Source organism: Phalaenopsis equestris, unplaced genomic scaffold, assembly GCF_001263595.1.
Source record: "Phalaenopsis equestris unplaced genomic scaffold, ASM126359v1 Scaffold000256, whole genome shotgun sequence".
Taxonomy (NCBI): Eukaryota; Viridiplantae; Streptophyta; class Magnoliopsida; order Asparagales; family Orchidaceae; genus Phalaenopsis; species Phalaenopsis equestris.
The window spans coordinates 351,546-372,200 of NW_018164698.1; the positions used below are offsets into that span (position 1 = coordinate 351,546).

General features: G+C 36.5%; 1 protein-coding gene across 1 annotated transcript in view; it reads right to left on the minus strand.

Moving 5' to 3' along the window:
• The window catches only part of LOC110024451 (thioredoxin H4-1), a 41,422-nt gene that overhangs the window by 5,242 nt on the left and 15,525 nt on the right, over positions 1–20,655 (minus strand). Inside the window, exons 3-4 of the mRNA XM_020724420.1 lie at positions 18,175–18,294; positions 17,161–17,283 (exon numbers count right to left, since the gene is read on the minus strand). Of these exons, the coding sequence (XP_020580079.1) occupies positions 17,161–17,283; positions 18,175–18,294 (243 nt within the window). The remainder of the gene's footprint in view (positions 1–17,160; positions 17,284–18,174; positions 18,295–20,655) is intronic.

The following is a 20,655-nucleotide window of genomic DNA, read 5'->3' on the forward strand; positions in this document are numbered from 1 at the left end:
CCCTTCCCTCCCGTCGGCCACCTCGCCGGCGAGTTTCTCGGTCGCCGGAGTAGCTGACCTCGCCGAGGTTCTACTCAGCCGCTGAGCTTTTCCGTTTATAGCTGGCCGCCGTCCATTTTTGGAATTTTTTTTTTCTTCTGACCGGTTTCCATTGGTTTCCACTTCCTCATCAGCCATCCCTCACCGACTTACCTCCTCGCCGGCATCGATTTCGTAACAAAGCAGCCTCGTTCCAGCACAAAGCACCAGATTTCACATTTTTCTCCTTGTGTTTTCCATTCCGGTTGTGCGCTATCGGCGCACCACCTCCGCCACCTCATCTTCTTGCATTTCTGGCGGTCAGACACTTCGTTGGACAGCGAGCGGAGTCGCTGTTCGAGGAGATGCGAGGGTCTTCCACCTTGCGAGAGAGGCCTCCGTCGGCGCTTCTCCCCGTCGGCATCCTCGTGGGTTCCCCTCTTCCACTGTCGTCGAGCGGCCCTTCTTGAAGGTACATTTTTGGTCAAATATTTTTTTCTTATTTGCCAAAAATTATTTATTTTAAATACTTCGCAAACCTCACAACCTCCTACGTCTTTTTGTTGTCATGTGCACGTTCTACGATGCATACTAGAGTGTGGATTGGATGCTGGTGAGCTTGGAGCAAGCAAAGAAAACGCGTCCGCAACCGTCACAGTAGTGAGATTCCCTACCTCCTCCTAGCCAGCCTTATGAATAGTGGAGTATAGGCGTGTGAGTTTGATCGCCCACACAGGGTGCGTGCGCCGGCGTGGGTCGGCGCGACGAACGTGACGACGTGTCTGCATGATAGATCGTTGGATTTTCTAGAGCTAGCATTTAGGGTACGATTTTCATGCGTAGCCAACACCCTCCGTAGAGCCGAGTGTCTCCCCTTTATTGTGAGCTTTAGCACAAGTTCCGATTTTAGCACAAGTTCCGATGGCCGATGGGTCGGAGTCCCTCACTCCCTTTCCTTTGGATTTCTCAATTTTACTTGGAGAAGCTGGGAGGTCAGACATGACAGAGCGAGAGAAGCTTTGTAGCTGGCTCGTTTTGCAAAGTCTGGAGAATTTCGCGAAATAGGAAAAACTTTGTAGCTAGTCCATTTTGCGACGTCATGGAGAGTTTTCCCCTCAAAAATCCGGGGAGAAACTCCCCACATTTCCTTACCAAAGCAAGAGGTGACGGTGTCGCACATATAAGGGTCTAAACCTTAAGTTTCACAGGTGAGGTCGTTAGCACGAGTCTGGTTCGCTACCTGCATGTTGGTTTGCTGCATATTGCATTTTTGCTTGGTGAATGTTGCATTTCACTTTGCTCCCACCGGTCGCCCCGACCTGGTGAGCCTCTCACTTAGCTCCCACCAGCTGCCCCGGCTCGGTGAGCCTCTCACTTAGCTCTGGTCGGCCGCCCCGACCTGGCAAGCATCTTACTTCACTCCGACCGACCACCCCAGCCCTGCGAGCATTTCACTTCGCTCTAATAGGCCGCTCTGGTCCGGTGAGCGTCGCACTTTGGTTTGACTGGTCGCTTCGGCCCGGTTGACCAATCACTTTGATTCGATCGGCCACCATGATCCGGTCGACCGATCGCTTGCATGTTTATTCGCTTTTGCATTATATCACACGCTTGTCTACTTGCATGTTGCATCTTGTATGTGTTAGCTTGCATGATCTCCTGGTCACTGCCGCTACGACACACCCATTTGTTTAGGCCGCTACCTCTACGGTATGTCCATCTTTTTCTGAGTCACTGCTCCACGGTACACTCATCACTTCTGTCATGTGACAGTCTGCATTTGCATTTGCATGTTTGCATGGATAGCGAGTCGGACTCGTTAGGAGAGTGACCCCGTGTCGGTCGCGATGCCTTAACGAGCATTGCTTGCTGGGTTGATCCCAGTGAGCAATGCGTGTTAAGTCATCGAAATTGACACGAGTATGACTATGCTAAAGATCTAATAGATCTAACTCGTGTCACTCCTCTTTGTGACACCCTTTAGATCCTTAGAATGGGGCCGATATGATGACCCCGTCAAAGTCATACTATACCAAGACATACCTCGCACTTAGAAACTAAGTTGACGCACTTTTCGTTAGATGGTGTGCTAGGCTAGGATTTAGGCTGCTAGGTAGTCTTTTTGATGTCTAACCATTGTTCTCTGTTGGATTGATTGCCCTAGTCAGGTATATTTCTTTTGCATTATGTTTGTGGTATGTTTGCATGTTGCATATGTGTGGTAGTATGTTAGAGCGTTCTTCTGCAGAGAGTCATGTCTATTTATTTGCACACACACAGATACTGCTATAGGGGGAGCAAGTAATGATTTCTGACCCTTCTGCTTGCAGGTGCTATTAGCTCTCCCACTTTTAAAGCATGGCTCATGATACATGATTTGCATGTGAGTTTTCCCGCTCACACTTGTTTTCATGCAGGATTGAATTTTTTATTTTCCTATGTACTTTTTAGAGTTTATGAGTCCTGTAGCAGAAATAAGATACGAGCACGGGTTCCAAGACGTTTAGTGCGAGAACCACGTGGAGGGGACCAGGAGCAGATGCTCGTGCCTCGTAGCTTAATTCTACATTTTATATTGATGTATAAAATTAGGACCGGGCATGTATATGCGAAGTCCGACCGTCCTTTTCTTTTCTGGGATATGTTGTCGACCTAGCGACATCGACCTGTTTATTATTTTGATTTAACTTGTTTTGCTTTCTTTACATCATTTTGCAAACATCATATTGTAAGTTTGCATTTGCATGTGTTTTCCTTATTTCTTTCTGTGATCTGAGATTTCACGATATAATTTAAGCTCATTAAGGACTCTAAAATTATAATTTTTCTACTTAAAAAAATCTTAAATAAAATATTTAAGAAAATTAAAATTTAGGATTAAAATATTCAGGATTTAAAAATTACAAGATTTACTTTCCTGCATATATTAATAGGGCATCCACAATACTTAAGGATCGCTCTAGATAACTGCATTCATATTTGTATATCCCGAGGAGGAGCCCCCGTACTTCTCCAGCCTGACTGGCCCAGCATATCTCTTTATAGGTGGTCGTCTAGCGCGCCTAGGGTGTTAGAAATTTCCCCGACCCAGATGGGGTGTAAGTCATTTTGTTTGGAGCGTTTACAGCTTTGTAGTTAAACCTCCACTTTCTTTTCTTTCCTGAGGTATCCTCGCTATTTTGGCAAGTATAAATCTCACTGTTTGGAACTTCAGCTTTTAGTCATAGGATAGAGTTTCTTTCCTTTGACTGTAGGGCTGTCGAGGTTCACGTGGACGATGCAATTCACGGATTGCTGACCGGAGATCTCAGGACGTGTTGGGTCGACTACCTTCACGACCAGGTAGACTTAGGGTCCTAGTAGCTGTGGATGACGGGTCCGTGGTACCCCGACCTAGTTACCTCTACCTCTTAGGATCACTCTACCTTCCTTTTTGTTGAGCCCCTTTGAGCCATGTCGCTCCTTGACTTCGTTGATATCGGCTCGCTGTCGATGAGCTGCCGCCCATTTGGGATACGACGATTTGCCCTCTGCCCTTATGGCTCGGACGTGCTCTGACGTGTTAGGATATCCCCATCAAGATGATTTAGGTTATTCCGTGGGCCCCGTGGGCCGATGAGCCGCTACCCATTTCGGGATGTAAGAGACTCACACTCTGCCCGATTGCTTAGTGCGAGCTTTGAAGCATCAGGACTATTCCTACACGGAATAACTTTTCTTTGAGTACCTATTACCCCAAGTTCACGATAATCCAAGCGAAACTCCTTTTATTAAGAGTATTCTTGGGTAACCCCCGAGATGTAATTAATCAAGTGGGATACGCCCCTTTGGGAGTGCTCTTGACCCCAGAACAGACACCTACACCTGACTCTCTGGTGTTGGGTAATTTACGCAGGCATTCTTTCGCGGATATCGGTTTAAGGTGCTTTCGTCCGATCTTGTTTGAGTGAACACTCTTAACCTATCCTTGCGAGGTTTACCGCACGTAAACTCTCAATGTTTTATGTTTTCTCTTGTTTGTTGCTTTGTCATTTGTTCATTCTTCTTCGATTTCTCTCCTCTTCAAATGACTAATTTGATTCGGGAGAGAAATTTATTCGAATGAGGGGAGTATACGACGACCGACAGGCTGGCGACTCCTTCTAAAATAAAAAAGAGAAAAATAAACCAAAACATGTAACATTTGTTCTACTCTCGCAAGAGGAAGTAGAGGAAGAGAACATTATGGTTGCTCCACAACATCGAGTCGTGATCTAAGAGGAGGAAGGGAGCCGAAACCTCTGCGTGCCCATCTCTGTTGAGTTCGTCAAAATCAAAGGAGAAGAACCACATGCGCATAGAGGAAGAAGAAAAGTGTGTTGTTGTTGAGTTGAGTCGAAGCCGAAGGAGGAAGAGAGGATCTTCCTACGATGCTCACGTACAGGAAGAACAAGAGGACGACTCGAGCTTCTCTGCGTCGAGTCCAGACCAAAGAAAGAAGAAATGAACGACATTACGCGTGCTTTGTTGGATTGCGCTACGATCAAAGAAGAAGAAAGGAAGGGAGCTTGCACGGTTGAACTGAAAGGCGGGATTAAGAAGCATAGAACAATACCTTAGCGCATGTTAGGGCAGGCCGAAACTTTTTACTTGAAGGTATGTGTAATAATTTAATTAAGTTAATATATTATTAAATAAATGTGTGAGGGTATGTTTAATTAATTAATGCAAGGTTTTATTGATGCAGAACTCTAAAAGTATAGAAATTTTGGTCTGGATTGAAGAGTTGGTTAAGTAAATGAGCTAGGGAGGAAAGAGATCGACCTGAAAATCCTTAAGGTAAACGTTAAGCCTTATGTTATTATTAAAAGTAATGATATAATATGGTAAAATAATTAATGTTAATAAATTTTATTTAGATTAGAAAGTGTGAAACAATCTGTTAAATCCTTCGGATTTAAAGGAGACAAAGGAACTTAAAGCTAAAAGAGGTTAGCATTTTAATAATTCTTTTATATTTTGATATAAGTTTTTTTAGGATGTAATTCTAATAGTTATATGCACATTTACTCGATTTAGGTGCTAAAAAACGAAGTGAGAAGTTAAATTACCCCAGAGGTCTCTCAAAGCTAAGGTGAATAATTATTTTCTTATATGTATTAAATTTAAAATTTATTAAATAAAGAATTTCTTTAATGTTTTAGACAATTATGTTTGTATGCATGTTTTAGCTTAATAATGAAAGGAAATGAAAGGGAAAAGGGAAAAGGGAAAAAAAACGCTTAATGTCTTTAAAAATGATGTAATTTAAATGAAATGAAAGTTAAATATTTAAGTCATACAGGATCACCCTCAGATAATATTGGTAGAGGATGCAATGTACTCATACAAGTTAAAAAAAATAGTAAAGGCGCGCTTCCGGGTAAAATTTGAGAGGACATTCAAGTACATTTTTTAGTGTGTCTACTGACACATTTTGAGAGTGCCTCCAGGCACATTTGTTTAGGATATCTTCGTGTATGACGGTAATCTAGTGATTACAATTAAATAGGTTAAATTGGCAAATACATAGAGTAAAATAGGTAGAAAAAAAATTTTAGATTTGATGAAATAATTTTTTTTTTTGTCATTCATGCATAGCATAGCATAACATAAGAATTTAATGCATTATAATCACTCACTAAATTGTACTTACAGTTGCAATTAAATTTTTTTTTAGAGAAAAGAAAAGTTTTAGATGACATGTCTAGTAGGAAAGACATGGTTTATAGAAGGATCACTGCTACTGATATGTATTAGTTTATGATATGACTTTAGTGTCTTTTATTATTTGCTTTTGTATAAAGACACTTCATATATTGATTTGAGACATTATTTTTCGATTATGATGTTGTTTCTGGATTGTTAAATTTTTAGTTCACTTTGTGGATTAGTGACTCTTCTACATATATTAAAAGTTCATTAAATTTTTTAAAGTAAAATGAAATGCTAATACCGTCTGATCGCAGTTCTCACCTTAATTAATTTTAAGCACCGGGCGGCCAGGTCAAGACACGTATGGATTCGTCCATGATCTTTTCGGAAGGACCGGTCAAGGAGAGTCAGTTGACACTTTACGTGGATTTCCCTCCTATTTGGAGTGGGGTCCACAAAGTCTAAAAATATGTTGTTTTCGTGTTTTAGTTGAGTTTTTCTTCGTATTTTCTGTAAGACAGTTGTCCCCTTGTCGACGTCAAAGATTTCTCCTTCCAGAATAATAACCAAAGGCAAGAAAGTACTCCGACTATAACTCGACTTAGGTGCATATCTCCTTCCAAAGAATCGAGCGGTGATTCGACAGCTCATTTTTTAGGGTGTATTTATCCTTCCCCAACTCCTCCACAATCTTTCAAGCTGTTGTCATTGCCTTCCCCTCCCTCCTCTTCGCTTCCCTCGCAATCCCAACCCTCGACCTTCATCGTCGCCACTACTCCCTCCCTCACCTCACTCTTTGAGTCGATGACCTCATTTTGAGGTCATTACTCTTTGTCTTAGGATCCTAGGATCTAGCTTTAGGGATTCCTATTGACTATCTTAGAAAACTAGAACTGAGACCCACCCTTTTAGAACTTCCAGCCACTTCCTATTTCTCTTATGATGTCTTGCATTGATGATCTCGAAACAATCGTCCTATGGTCGAGTGGTAAAGGACTATCATGTGAGCTCAAGGAGAAGTTCCCAATAGGATCTCAGGCCCTAAAAAAATAACTTCAGGACTTTATTAACACACACGTACACCAAATGCACAAAATTCACTAAATTGCACAAGATCGAACTTAAATTGAGCCTAAAATATGTGTAAAAATGCTAACTTTTTTGGACGACCTCCGGTGACAAAATAGATTGTGCCAACGCGTCCAAAACACCAATTTTAGCAAGAAAAGACACTCATATTGTTATAATCTCCACACAAGCAAATTGCACGCAAATCAATAAATTCGTCAAAATGACATCGGATGACGAAACAAACTGCGTCGGCACGTCCGAAGCGTCAATTTTACCCATGAAGAATACCCACTTTGCTAGAATTGCGAACACGAATAAATCGCACGTTAATAAATATGTTTAAATAATATAATACAATAAAATAAAACAAAATAATAAAAATAAAAGAAATCTTTATTTTAAAACCCTATTATGCCTAAACCCACGCTTACGCCTCTTTTCTCCCGATTCTCTCCTATTCGAAGCCTAGCTCGCCCAGTCGTGCCCTAGCTCCCGCGATCGGTCGCACCCGAGGCCGCCCGAGGCCGCCCGAGTCTTCCTCTCCCGTGTCTCCTCTGCCATTTGCACACGTGGCATTCCTCTTCCCCCACACGCAGCATTCATTTCCCCAGCGCTCGTGGGTCCCCTCCTCGAGTTTCGCTTGACCGAGCGGTTCGCCAAATGGTGTATGTCGCGTACCCGATCCCTTCTCCTTCTTGAGGTCGCCTCCTCCTCCCTAAATGCGATCCTTCCTCTCCCTTTACCTGATTCAACCATCAGTGAGACTGGTAAGTGACTGTTCTTCTCCCCTTTGCCTATAAAAACTTACCTGAAAGAAGATTTTTGGTTGTTGAAAGTTTTTTTTTGCTTGGGGAGGTGCTGCCGATTTTTTTTTGGTTCACTGGTGTTACTTGTTTGTTCAGTATTCTTGTTTGGTTGCTCGGTATTCTTGCTTGGTGGCTCGATAATCCCGTGTGATTACATATTTGGCTATCGAGGTGGGCCGAAATTTTGAGAAGAGGAGGTGCTGCCAAAATCTTTCTTCTTGGATTGGTTCTTCCCTAAATTGCTTGGTGGTTGTTTTTCTCTGTTTCTTTGAAAAAAAAAAAAATGTGAGGTGTCTTTTTCTTCCTTTTCTCCTCACTCTTATTCCTCCTTATTTGCACCATTTCATTGCCCATCCTAAAAAAATAATAATAAGGGTAGGAAGGAATGTTCATAATGTTTCACTATAGCTCTGTTTATGATGTTTAATTACATACTTCTCCATCCGTGAAAAATCTGAAAAGCATGTGAAGGGTTTGGTTTCTGTTGTGAAAATCTGAAACTTTGGGTGGCTAATTTGCAAAATCTGAAACTTTAGGTGGCCTATTTGTGAAAATCTGAAACTTTAGGTGGCCTATTTGCGAAATCTGAAACTTTGGGTAGCTAATTTGTGAAATCTGAAACTTTGGGTGGCTGATTTATGAAAATCTGCAATTGTTGGATGGCCTATTTGTCAAAATCTGAGAACTTCGGTGTTTTATTTTTGCAAAAATCTGAAATGTTTTATGTGCAAGTGGCAAAGATTGGAAAGTTTTGGATCACATGTAAATGTACATGGGCAGTGAACTATATCTAATTTGGAGGCAACTATTTCATTTGATTCACCTTATGCTCGTTGCGTTGATCTCTTCTGTTCCAAGCAGCATGTAATTTGGAAAGTTTATAAGTATGCCCCTTTATTCTTTTGCATTTACATATCTAACACCTAAACTTTCATTTGTTCATACATGCTAGCCCTTATATGATAAAGTTGGTGTTAAACCTATAAATGCATAGGAACTTAAATGCCGAGTATGTAAATTTAGACTTGAGAATGAGGAATCATAAATGCATAGAATTGCTCTGTTTAAATGTGTTTAATTTCCTTTCATATAATGATGAAATGGTGTATGTGTTGTATACTTGAATCCAGGAAATACTTATACCTATGCAATACTTAAGCCAAATGTGCACACATTTAGGATTCTTGAAAGGTGGTTGGGTCAGGTTTAAATATGTGGTGGCTTTTCCTCTTGTTGCCCTTACCCGTGAAATTAAATGTGATGCGTCTCCTTCCTGCTGCCTTGGTCGTGAGCCTTACTTGGTGTTTGCTTCCTTCGTGGTTTTTCTCTTGAAGCCCTTACCCGTGAGACCTGCTCTCTTTCCTGGGTAGGCCTTTCTCTTGAAGCCCTTACCCGTGAGACCTGCTTTCTTTCCTGGCCTTACCCGTAGCATCACTATTGTGGTTCCTTTTGTGTCGTTAATTGCTGGCTTTCCCCTCTTTGGCTACCCTTACCCGTAAACTGGCAAATGTTATTTTGGGGTTTGGGGGTTTCTCTGGTTATTTCTACCCAAGAGCATCTATTCGAATACATGTGAAAATTTATTCTAATGATTTAAAAATTGGTTTGGAGTGATTTTGACTACTTATAGTTGCTGCCCCTGGCCATAAACATTACCTTGTGACCTCTTTATGTGGTAATTTGGGCTGGTGGTTATCCTTCTCTGTTGTCCCTACCCGAGAGCATCTGTTTGGATTCCTATATGTGGTGTTGGGTTCATATCTCATTGCAAACTTTTGATTAAGGTTGGAGTTGAATGATTTTTGACATCCATGTGATTTTCTGGAAGGCTGGAGAATTACTTCTTCTATTGATTAATGTCCCTTCTTTTGTGAAATACAAAGAGCTTGTACAATTTCATTTGGAGGAAACATAAGGTTGATGCAAACTGGATTCATAAAAGGTTTGGAAATTCATAAAACTGTCATTTGGAAAAGATACCCTTCTTGGGTTGATCCAATTATAGAATTTGAGAAAATGATATCCTCTGGATTGATTCAAGGATCTTGGACTCTCTTTTCAGATCTTTTTGTCATAGTTTTGAGGGTTGTTTCACCATTTATCCTTTCGGTCTTTTGGGTGAATCAATTTCTCCTCTCTCTTATTCCTACTTTTATTTTTTCCTTGCTTCCTGGTTCGATTTTATGTGTTTATATCTGACATATAAGTGCTCATATATAGTCTTTTGTTATATATAAAATCATCAAGCAATGTCGCAAGTAGATCGGTTTTGTTTTGGGGCTTAGGGCGATGATGACAAAGGCACATCGGTGGTAGAGCATAATGATATCACATCCTACAACACCATGACTCAATTTTGGGACCTGATGAACTGCAGAATGAAAGTATCATTCACCGACACAAGACTAACGGGGGACCCGAACCTTCTTAAGATCTTAGCGGTCACAGGCTCGACAACGTAATCGACTCGTGGACAACTATACTTTTTCAAAAAAAAATTGATAAGAACAGATACAATATTTATAAAAAATATTTTCATTACAAAATTAAATACAATTTTCTTTCTGTATGCCTGAAATATATATGCATGCCAAAAAAATAATAAATTTTAAATATATATTACAACTTGGTTGTCCACTTGTTGATTACCGACACTGGGCTAAGGAGTACTCTCCTAAGTTAGGTTCAATAGAACATCCTTCTAGTGAAGTAGCGAGTTTTATACATCCGGGTGATCGATAGTTGCCTTCGACGTCCCTCTAGAACAAATATATATATTTAAGCTTAGCCGCGACCCGAGTGTTTGCGGCCCCCTCTTTTCGGACTTTTTCGTATGTTTTTTTTCTTGGAATTTTTGGACAAAACACTAGTGGTCTTTTCTCCGAGATTTTACCGAGGTTTTGATAGATTTATTTAAATTATTACTTGTCAGTTTTTTCGAGTTTTCCGTCGCGAATTATTAGTCGATTTTCTCAAATTTTCCAATCAATGTTTCTCTTGTTTATATAGTGAATAATAGCTAGCTTAAAGAAGCACCAGGCCTCCCAAATATACAGGTTTGATTTACATTGCAGGATTTTATTTCACAGCATGTTACACTATTCTCCTAACATGTTATATTGTTCTCTTAGTATGTTATACTGTTCTCTCTTTACTATATATTATATTGTTCTCTTCTTTTATACCGCATATTTTATTGCTATAATACACACTATACCTTAGTATAGGAAAACCTAATGGTTACATAGAATTGACATCAAACCCGAAGGTGCTACGACGAAGAGCTTGGAGCAAACAACGTTGGAAGCACGACGAGGACATTCAGAAGAGAAACTTCAAGATGGATTTGAAACATCAAAACAAATTCACATCACTAAACACTTTCTTTAGTTTAAAAACACTCATAGAATTTTGAGGTGGTTTGCCTAGCGCAACATAAACCCTCACAAATCACCTTTAGACTTTTGTACAACCCTGTTGTGCAATCATAAGTCCTAACACTATAGGATTCCGATGTTACCATACGATACGGTGTAAATCCTGCTATCTTTTTAGGTTATTTGCACGATCAGATATCGTGCGAATATAAGTCTTAAATTCTAAATAAATTGCAAGTTTAAAAAATTAAATAACATCATTTCAAAGACATAAAGCCAAACATTAGGATAGTTGAGAAATCATCAGTGTTCTCCATGGATCTGTGATATCCTCTACTCTTCCTAATACTTTAGGATTCTGAGATTACTGTACGGTACGGTGTAAATCCTCCTATCTTTTTAGGCTATTCCCACGATAGATATCGTGCGAATATAAGTCCTAAATTCTAAATTAATTGCAGGATTAAAATATTAAATAACATCATTTCAAAGATAAAGCCAAACATTAGGATAGTTGGGAAATCACCAGGGTTCTCCATGGATCTGTGATATCCGCTACGCTTCGCTCCTTTGGATTCCTTAAAATAACTGTTTCTATTTGAGTCACTCTCGTTTGATATTCCCGTGTCCAATCTTGGAAACCTAAACATTAAAATCTTGAAGACAAAACCATTGATCTTAATCGAGAGTTTTTTTAAGTGATTCTAGTCATTTATAATGTAATTAACTATAGGGTTTGGCTCTATAGAGAACTTGGAACTCAGGTAAAATAAATTCTATCTAATCCTTATGTTATATAAGGGAATTTGTTGGTCTCATATAAAATATTTCGCAGACCAAACGGATGTCACAAATTCTTTAGTTTAGGTGATTGAGCCTATTACAAGTGATATTTTTATTCTTCGGGATAAATGTATTACTTGTGGTATCGTGCTTAGTCATCCAAACTATCCAAAATGTGAGACTCGTTTGGTCTCACCTATTTAAAAATGTTTTCAAAAATCAAAAAGGTCATTTATTTTTAAATTATTTTCATATCTTACAAAATTATATCTTCTTTTTCAAAAATCATAAAATTAATATCTTTTTCAAAACAATATGGTCGACACTCCCTCCCTCACCTCACTCTTTGAGTCGTTGTCCAGCCATCCGTAGTTGTTGCAGCCGATCAGGACAGCAGCCTTGTTGTCTTTTCTCTGCAGCCCTGCCACCCAGCCACCTCTTTCAGTCATTCCAGCCATCCCCCTCACTGTCGTAGTCCCCGGACAACCCTCTCTTTGCTATCCCGCAGTCCACAGCCCCTCCCCTTTGCTACCCATCGCTTTCCCAGCCCTCCACCTCGCTTTCATTGCGATTCCAAGCCTTCTGATTTGCTGTCAATGCAATTTCAGCCCCTGATTTTGTTGTCCCAGCAACCCACAAACCCATTTCAGCCTCCTACCATCACTCCCCAACCACCTATCCGATGTCCACCACCCACGAATTGAGCTCTAGTGTGCATTTATGTCGTGTTTGTTATAAATTCCCTTTCAAGCTTGTTGGGTTGTAACCGTATATTTGCTATGAGTAATAATATTTATTTTTCTTATTATTTTTTGGGATTCGGTATAGTATAATTGCCAAAGATGTCCAACATACTCATACCAAGCACCGCACAAACAACGCAAGCCAATTCAGATCTTTCTATTCAATCAGGAGAGATCATGAAGCTAGATCTTTCTCTAGTTGCAAATATTAAACTTCTCAGAAAGATTCCGACATTGTGAGGAGAAGTAAAAGAAATATAATTCAAATTATTGAAAAAAAAAAATGAAAGAAAATAAAAAACGCAAACACACCAATATTTTTTATGCAAATTCACCTAATTTATAGTTAATTTCTATTATTATTACTATAGATTCCACTATGATAAAGATGAAGTCTTTTATGACTTCTCTTCAAAAGAAAAACTAATAACATCAGCCCAATTAATAAAATATAAAAAATAGGCCAACTAACATTATATGTGAAATCTCGAAATATCGTTAAAAAACAATTCCCAGATAATCAATATATAGACGGTCTCAAATACTGAGTATACTTAAACCATATTTTTGAAGAGCATTAATACTTTACAACTTAACAATTTGTAATAACCATACTTAAAAAAATAAAACAAAATAAAAATAATTAATTAAAAAAATTTCTTATCTAATGGATGGGTCGACTCGAAGCGATAACTATCTTGAAAGTTTCATTTTTTTGAGACGCCTCGTTTGAAATAAAGAATAGAAAGGAGAGAGCTAAAGAGAGCGAGGGACAGAGAACGAGCGAGAGATGGAATGTAGAGAAAAAAACGAAAGGATCGCACATTTTCTCTTACCAGAGTACCAACGTCATTTGTTGTAATCATCATAAAAAATTTCATGTGAATGGAGAAGAAGAGAGAGGCAAGCGACGACGCTTATAAGAGTAATCATTGGAGGCTATGATCAATCGAGCGGCTGCGATGAGAAGAAAGTAGAGGAAGAAGAAGGTGGTGCGCCGCTTGCGAGATACTTGCAAGAAAATACTAGCCGAGTAATCCAGAGAGGAGGAAGAGTGTTGTGACCTTGGAAGTGAGTCATGTGTGTATCCAACACGAAGGAAGGCAGGCTTTGCCTGCAGGAAGGCTCTCGTTTTTGTGTTGTCAAGCGGTGTCAAGCATCCAAGATGAGGAGCTCTCGTACAAAGGAGGAAATAGCAGCTCGTGAGCGTACGGGATAGGGGAGGCGGCTCGTGTATGCAGGAGGTGCAACCGAAGAGTTTAATTAAGGTATTTTAGGATTTAGTATATTAATTTATGAATTTAAAATGTATGTTTGTTCATGAGATGTTAATAGTAAGTCTAATTAAATCATAATCGAAGCTATAAAAGTCTCGAATTGAGTGAGCTAGAGGTAAATAATTGTGATAAAGTGAACGAGATAACTAAAGTAAAGTTAGGATTAATTTCAATTTAGGATCCTACATATCCAATTGAATGTACTAATTATCATTTTATTTACTTATATTAGTAGAAAAGGAAGGATAATCTGAGACTGGATTTTGAGAAGTGACTACAATGAAGTAAGAGGTAAAGATTTATGTATGTATTTATTTGTCTCTCATTTTAATGAAGCTTCATTAAATAGAGTATATACATAAAATGTAAGAGTATCTGATTCAAAAGATAATTGACAAACATTTAAATTATGAATAATATGTTAGAGAGAAAGTAAACCTTGTATATGCACTTTTATCTGATATATGTTTTTGTGGAGAAAGCAAAGTGGAGGAATAAGCTTTTATAGTAGCCTTTTAACACAAAGGTGAATAATTATGCTTTTAAGCTATAATAATATTTTTTGTTTTGTTTTTAAGTATGTTCATGCTTACAGCTTATTATTATTATGTCGTATATGAATGAAATTAAATCACATATCATTAGTCGTCAAGTATGCAAGTTAAATATTATTTTTAATAGTTGCATAATAGTTTATTTTAGAAAAACATCATATTATTGAATGACTCTCAAGTTCTAATAGAGATGTATATGTTAGTTTATTGCACGACTCAGATTATTACTTGACCATTAGAATTCTAGTAAAGATGTGTCTATCAGATTATCACATAATCTTATATTCTTGCAGAGCTGCCTGATAAATAGAAGTTGTCCTTAAATGAAAAGAATATGGGTATGAATAATGAAATAGTGTATATATGAATGCTTGTATGTGCATGCTAAGATAAAGAGTTCACCACCTTATGGTGCAGGCAAATGACGCCAATATACCCACATATGTAGACAATTTTGATGTCTAGAGCGCTAATTGTTACGCTGAAGGGAGAATATCGGCTAGAAGAAAGTAGACACCTTCGTGTTAATTAGATAATAAATCAGATAATGAATTGTTATGCAGACAAGATAATATCGGTCAAAAGTGTGTTAAATAATTTTTTGACAATGCTCCTAAGACAGATGTGATTGTTAATTGTATGAAGTAAAGTTAAAAACTAAACTTTAGAAAGTAAAGTTAAAATTAATGCATAAAAAGTTTAAGTTACTTTCATTAAGTAGCTGTCATGAACACATACATTAGATTATTATAAGATCACATATAGTGAAATATGAAATGCCAATATGTATATTGTTTTCTTTTCCTTGAGTTACTGTAGTTTAGAAGTGTGATTATTTCTGGGTTATCTTTAAATAACTTAGTATATTTGTTAATATTTTTTTCAAGTCAAGTTTTTGAATAAAATGAATAGAAGAGGAACTAATGTGTACAGAAGACATGGTCAACAACCTCAAAGATAATTATATTTATTTGGTCAACTTAATTGTTTTCTTTAGTGGCTCTTTCAATTAATAGTTAGATATCAAATTATTACCAATAAAAATAGAATAATAGAATATTTAATTCTATCGTTTCACCATTCATTCCCACTTTAATCAATTCAAGTCCCGAACTGAGGCATAACACTATCTATCACTTAAATACTAATCAATCATTAAATCTTCATTGCAATGGCAGAAATTCCTCACTCCTCGCTTATGAAGAAGTCTGATTGATGTTGCGCCTAACTTTAGTTTCTCAATTGAAAAAAACTTCGTCAACATGTCAAGAAACCCATTAACAAAGACTAGCAGAACATCCAACAAGCAAATAGGTAAAAAGTGAAATCAAATGAGATTAATCTAAAAAGATCTTCAGTGCATTTGTTGATTGCATAAAATAATTGCAAGGATACCCAAAAAAATGTTAAAAAGTGGATTCATTATTAACAAGCATAGTGAAGCTATTAAAGTGCATGAGCAACACATCACAAAAACTTCCTTTTAACAGAAAATTGATATATTTAGGTATTTACAAATGTTCAACTTCATGTGAATTAAATCCAACTCTTAAGTTTCTTCCATTAATACACTGCAAGTAAAAGGGGAATTTACATACACACTACATAATTCTTTTGTGATTACATATCTAACATCCAAATTTGATATTTATATGTATAGCAATTTGGTGTCATAATCACATCAATACATATGCATGAAAAGGTGTATTCACTTAAAAGAAAAGTAAATATCAGTGTCATTGTTTATATGATGTTAATGCCATGAAGGTTATATAAAAAACATTTAAATTTAGAAGTTAAATACAAAAATACAAGATCATTATCATATATATCCAAACCCCCTTAAAATAAAATGGAACTTCCCTTACTATCTCGGAAGTATTACTGTATAGGAAGATTTACATACATACAACTTAATTTTTATGTAACTACATATCTAACTACTAAGCTTCAATTTTTACATGTATGACATGTTGCCATCCCACCTATGCATGAAAAGGTGCATTCACATTTTAAAAGTTAAAAATAGTGATATTTTTGATGTGATATGAAAGATTTGGGTGAGAAATGTAAAAATTATAGTTTAGGTGTTAGATATCCTATGAATCGGATGTTATATGCAACCTACTGTATATTATATGAATGTATATTATATCAAGGAAACTCTGGGCCAATTCTGCATATAGATAAACAGGGTCATCAAACAGAATAAGAGCATGGACGAACATAGAAATACAAATAAAAAACACATCAAGTTTTTCCAATCAAAACAAAATACTCAAAGCTCCATACTGTAATCCTCAAAATTCCTAGCGCCTTAAGAAAAAGGCGTATGATGATGCTCAGACAATTATCATAATTACTGCACAAACAGCTTACACTTCAGTTCATCATTTTTTCATTCACTAAACTGATTATCCGGGTTATGCATAATTATGGACGTCTTGATTTATATCCGTAGTATTGTGATTCAAATAAAATAAAAAATGGGGAATTTACATACATAACACAAAATAATTATGTATTTATATATCTAACACCTAAACTATATTTACATATATAACACTTTATATGCATGAAAAAGTGAATTTCATTTTTAAAAACTAAGGAGTGCTATTTTGATTGGATGTTACAGAATTAATTATTATATATATGATGTAATACAAAAGAATTGTGTTGTATGTAAATCTCCCAATTAAAAATTCAGAGGCAACTGTTAGACGAGGTACATATGGTATCTGACCCTATGAAAAGCAAATAACCACCCGCAACTTGTAAACTGAACCATAAAAGCAGATTTTATTTAAATGTCTGAGATATATCATCAATAAAGCATCAGATCAAGAATTAATATTTACCATTAACTCATCCACGTCAACTGTCAGGAAAACTAATTGAGGATACTTCAGAGAAAGCTCTGTGTAGAAGGCAGTAATTAACCTGCAAGGCCCACACCACGCAGCACTGAAATTTGCGACAACCTGCATAAATAGCACATTTTTGTCCATCAATAGAAAGCAGATAAAAATGTGGACCCATGGTCAAAATCTTGATCATCCCTACAATACAACGCCAACATAATTTTTTAGGGGCATTTACATACATAACACACAATTCGTATGTATGTACATATCTCGCACCTAAAATTTCATATTTACACACATAACACCTAATGTTTTAATATCTCATAAAAGTAGCACATTATCACTTTTTAAAGGTCTAAAACACCTTTTCATGCATCAGATTAAAGCACTAAAGTGCTATGTATGTAAATATGAAAGTTTAGGTGTGAGATATTAAAATGCATAAGAATTTCCCAATTTTTTAATAATCAACCAATAGAAAAAGAGGGCTCTCATTAAACGTCGACCATCTGATGATTTGATTAGGAGAGTAAATGTTTTAGATTCGACTTATGTTAAGAAAGGCAGAGGACTTGGGCTTATTGTATAAAAAATTATCTTAATTTATTAAAACTAAATGAAAATATGACACTAAATTGGACACAATGGAGAAAAATGACTCATGTAGCCGACCCCACGTAGTGGGATTAAGGCTTTGTTGTTGTTGTTGTTATTGTAGAAAAAGAGGGCTCTCGAAGCAAAACGAAAAAATTTGACTTAATACGAAAGTAAAAGGATTTCAGGATCAAAAGTTAGATTTAAAATGAAGAAAAAAACATCAAGAAAATTAATCAAAAATAAATGAACTCGGCAAGGGGGCATGCTACAGATACTCCTGAAAGAAACCGATCAGAGAGGCCTTTGCAGTGTAGAAGTTGACATACCTGAGATTGCTTTCTAAGCATTACACTCGAATTTCTTTAACATAGATACACGAATACACATAACTATTCTAAACAGAAAACTTACTATTTTGCCATCTTTATTTGCTTCTAAGATTTTCTCATCCCAGTCTTCTTGGCTATCTACAACATGTACGTTTCCGCCACTGAAATTAAGCTTGGAATCCTTATTAGAATATTTTCGACCCTAAAAGAATATCATATATCAGTGCACTAGTCATCAACAAAAATACAAAAATTATCTGATATAATATCAGATTTTGCGAGTGCATATATTCCATAATCAAAATTAAAGTGTAGGAAAAAATTTCAACAAAACAGAACAATATTTGTTAAGAAAACTTCTAGCTGTGCAATGCAATCACCAATGTATACAGTATACAGCAAAATTAACATAATTGTAAACCAAATAAAATAAAATAAAACAAAGAGCAAATTTATTAGACATATGTGTAAACTAACTGCTCAAAGAACATATCACATGCAGATTTACTTCCATTTATTTATGTAAGCCAGCCTTTTTTAAGTAATACCTAAGTTTTTTTCAGGTAGCACATTTATTTTTCAATCATTTATTTCCTTTATCTTTTCCTCCCTCAGTCTGTTGATTTACTAGTTGCACCTTAAAACAAGGAGTAAAGTGCCAAAATAGTCCCTCTGACTATTAACAATGGGCCGCTTTAGTCCCAAAGCCTATAAAAATGTCAAATTAGTCCCTATACACTTTAAATTGGGGCTGAACTATTAGAGCCCTAATTTAAATAGTCTGGAGACTAATTTAGCACTTCTATAAACTTTGGGACTAAAACGGACCCATGTAAATAGTCGGGGGACTATTTTGGCACTTTACGAAACAAAATTTGGCTATTACCCACATTTGTAAACTAACTTGATTCTTTTATGTTCCAGAACATATGGATATTAGAAAATTACTTCTAGTTATAACCAGAAATAGTAAAATGAACACATGTATAAAAGCAATAGCCAGAATACTTCAGGAAACAATTAAATTAACAGAGGTGGGTCGAGGTGGTGGGTCATGGGTGGGTAAGATCCAAGTTGAGTTTGAAACTTGCATGGACTCAGCTCCAGCATTTCTTTCTTTCTTTGACTAACTAAACAAGAACCAGATTTGGACATCTGTGAATTTTTACTTGGCAGGGCATCCAGAGAATAATGACTATAGGTGTTGTTATTGGTCTTGTCATAAAATCTAAGCTATTATGGGAGATCTATGCTAATTGCCAGATTCTCACCAGCATTTTGAGATTCTGATTTTCTATCGCAGCATGCGAGTGCTATAGCTAATTATAGGAAAATTCATTGAAATTACATGTGAGCCATTTTCATGGGAATTACATAAGATATATCTGATCTAACTATTTTAAATTTCTGTTAATTGGATAAGGTTTAATTATCAACTTGAAAGTTATCTGGAATGAATTTGGTTGATGTTATGCCAAACATATCTAATTAACCTTAGGATTTAGAGTCTATAATTAAATATTCCAAGGCATGCAAATTATTATCATTGAAATAGAATATCTTCTTTCAATTTTAACATAGTGAGAACAAGTCGGTTATGTATACATCCCAAGTGTGGTACATCTCATGGCGACTCCACTGAATATACATGCTCCAAAAGGATGCCAACAAACATCAAGATATACCCTAACAAGATTGCAATTGCCTTGTAGTAGATCTAAAGGGTCAATCAAATCCTTAATGGTGCACCCATATAATACAATGTAATCTAGAGATGCCAAAGGTGACCAAAACCACAAATATGAATCTATATATGGTGCCATCCCACAATAACACTAAAGTAAAATAGGCTTTGAAAGACAAACACCATGGGAATGGAAGAAAACACTCGAGAAATGGAAACATACTCCCGTGATTATAATGAAAAACAAATGAATTACACATATATTTGTCTTTTAAATGTTCCTTAGAGATGATATAGTACTATTTTGGAAAATAGAACATAATTCACTCCACAAATTAGATATACAAGACAATATTAACATAAAATTTATCTCAATTTTCCCCCTATCTAGAATAAAGCAAAGCTTGATAAGATTTATTTAATTTTGGAGTCGAGTTCCCCATAATATCATGCTCATATAGTTAATTACATTTTCAAGTGGGTAGACTCAAAGAGAACTCGTAGTTTAAAGTGATAGCTATGGAATAAGAATTTCAAATATAGACTATCTGTTTCCTTGAAAAGTCATCACCTTGCACTGAAGTTGACCTAGAATTTTTTGTCTTGTGATTTTTTTCTTTAACCTAATTTCTTTTATATATTATGCCATTTGCTTCTATTGTAACTAATTTTGTTCAAATTTAACATAAGTCAAATTTTAATAGTAGTGATTAGAGTAAAAATGTCTATTTATCTCATAATGTTCGAATTTCTCAATTATTTTTTAAAATTTATTAGCTAATTCATTTATTTGGATTCCAAATATCATATGAAATCTTTGTATTAATATATATATATATATAGATAGATATATGAAAGGTCAAGAAAAATCAGATGTTA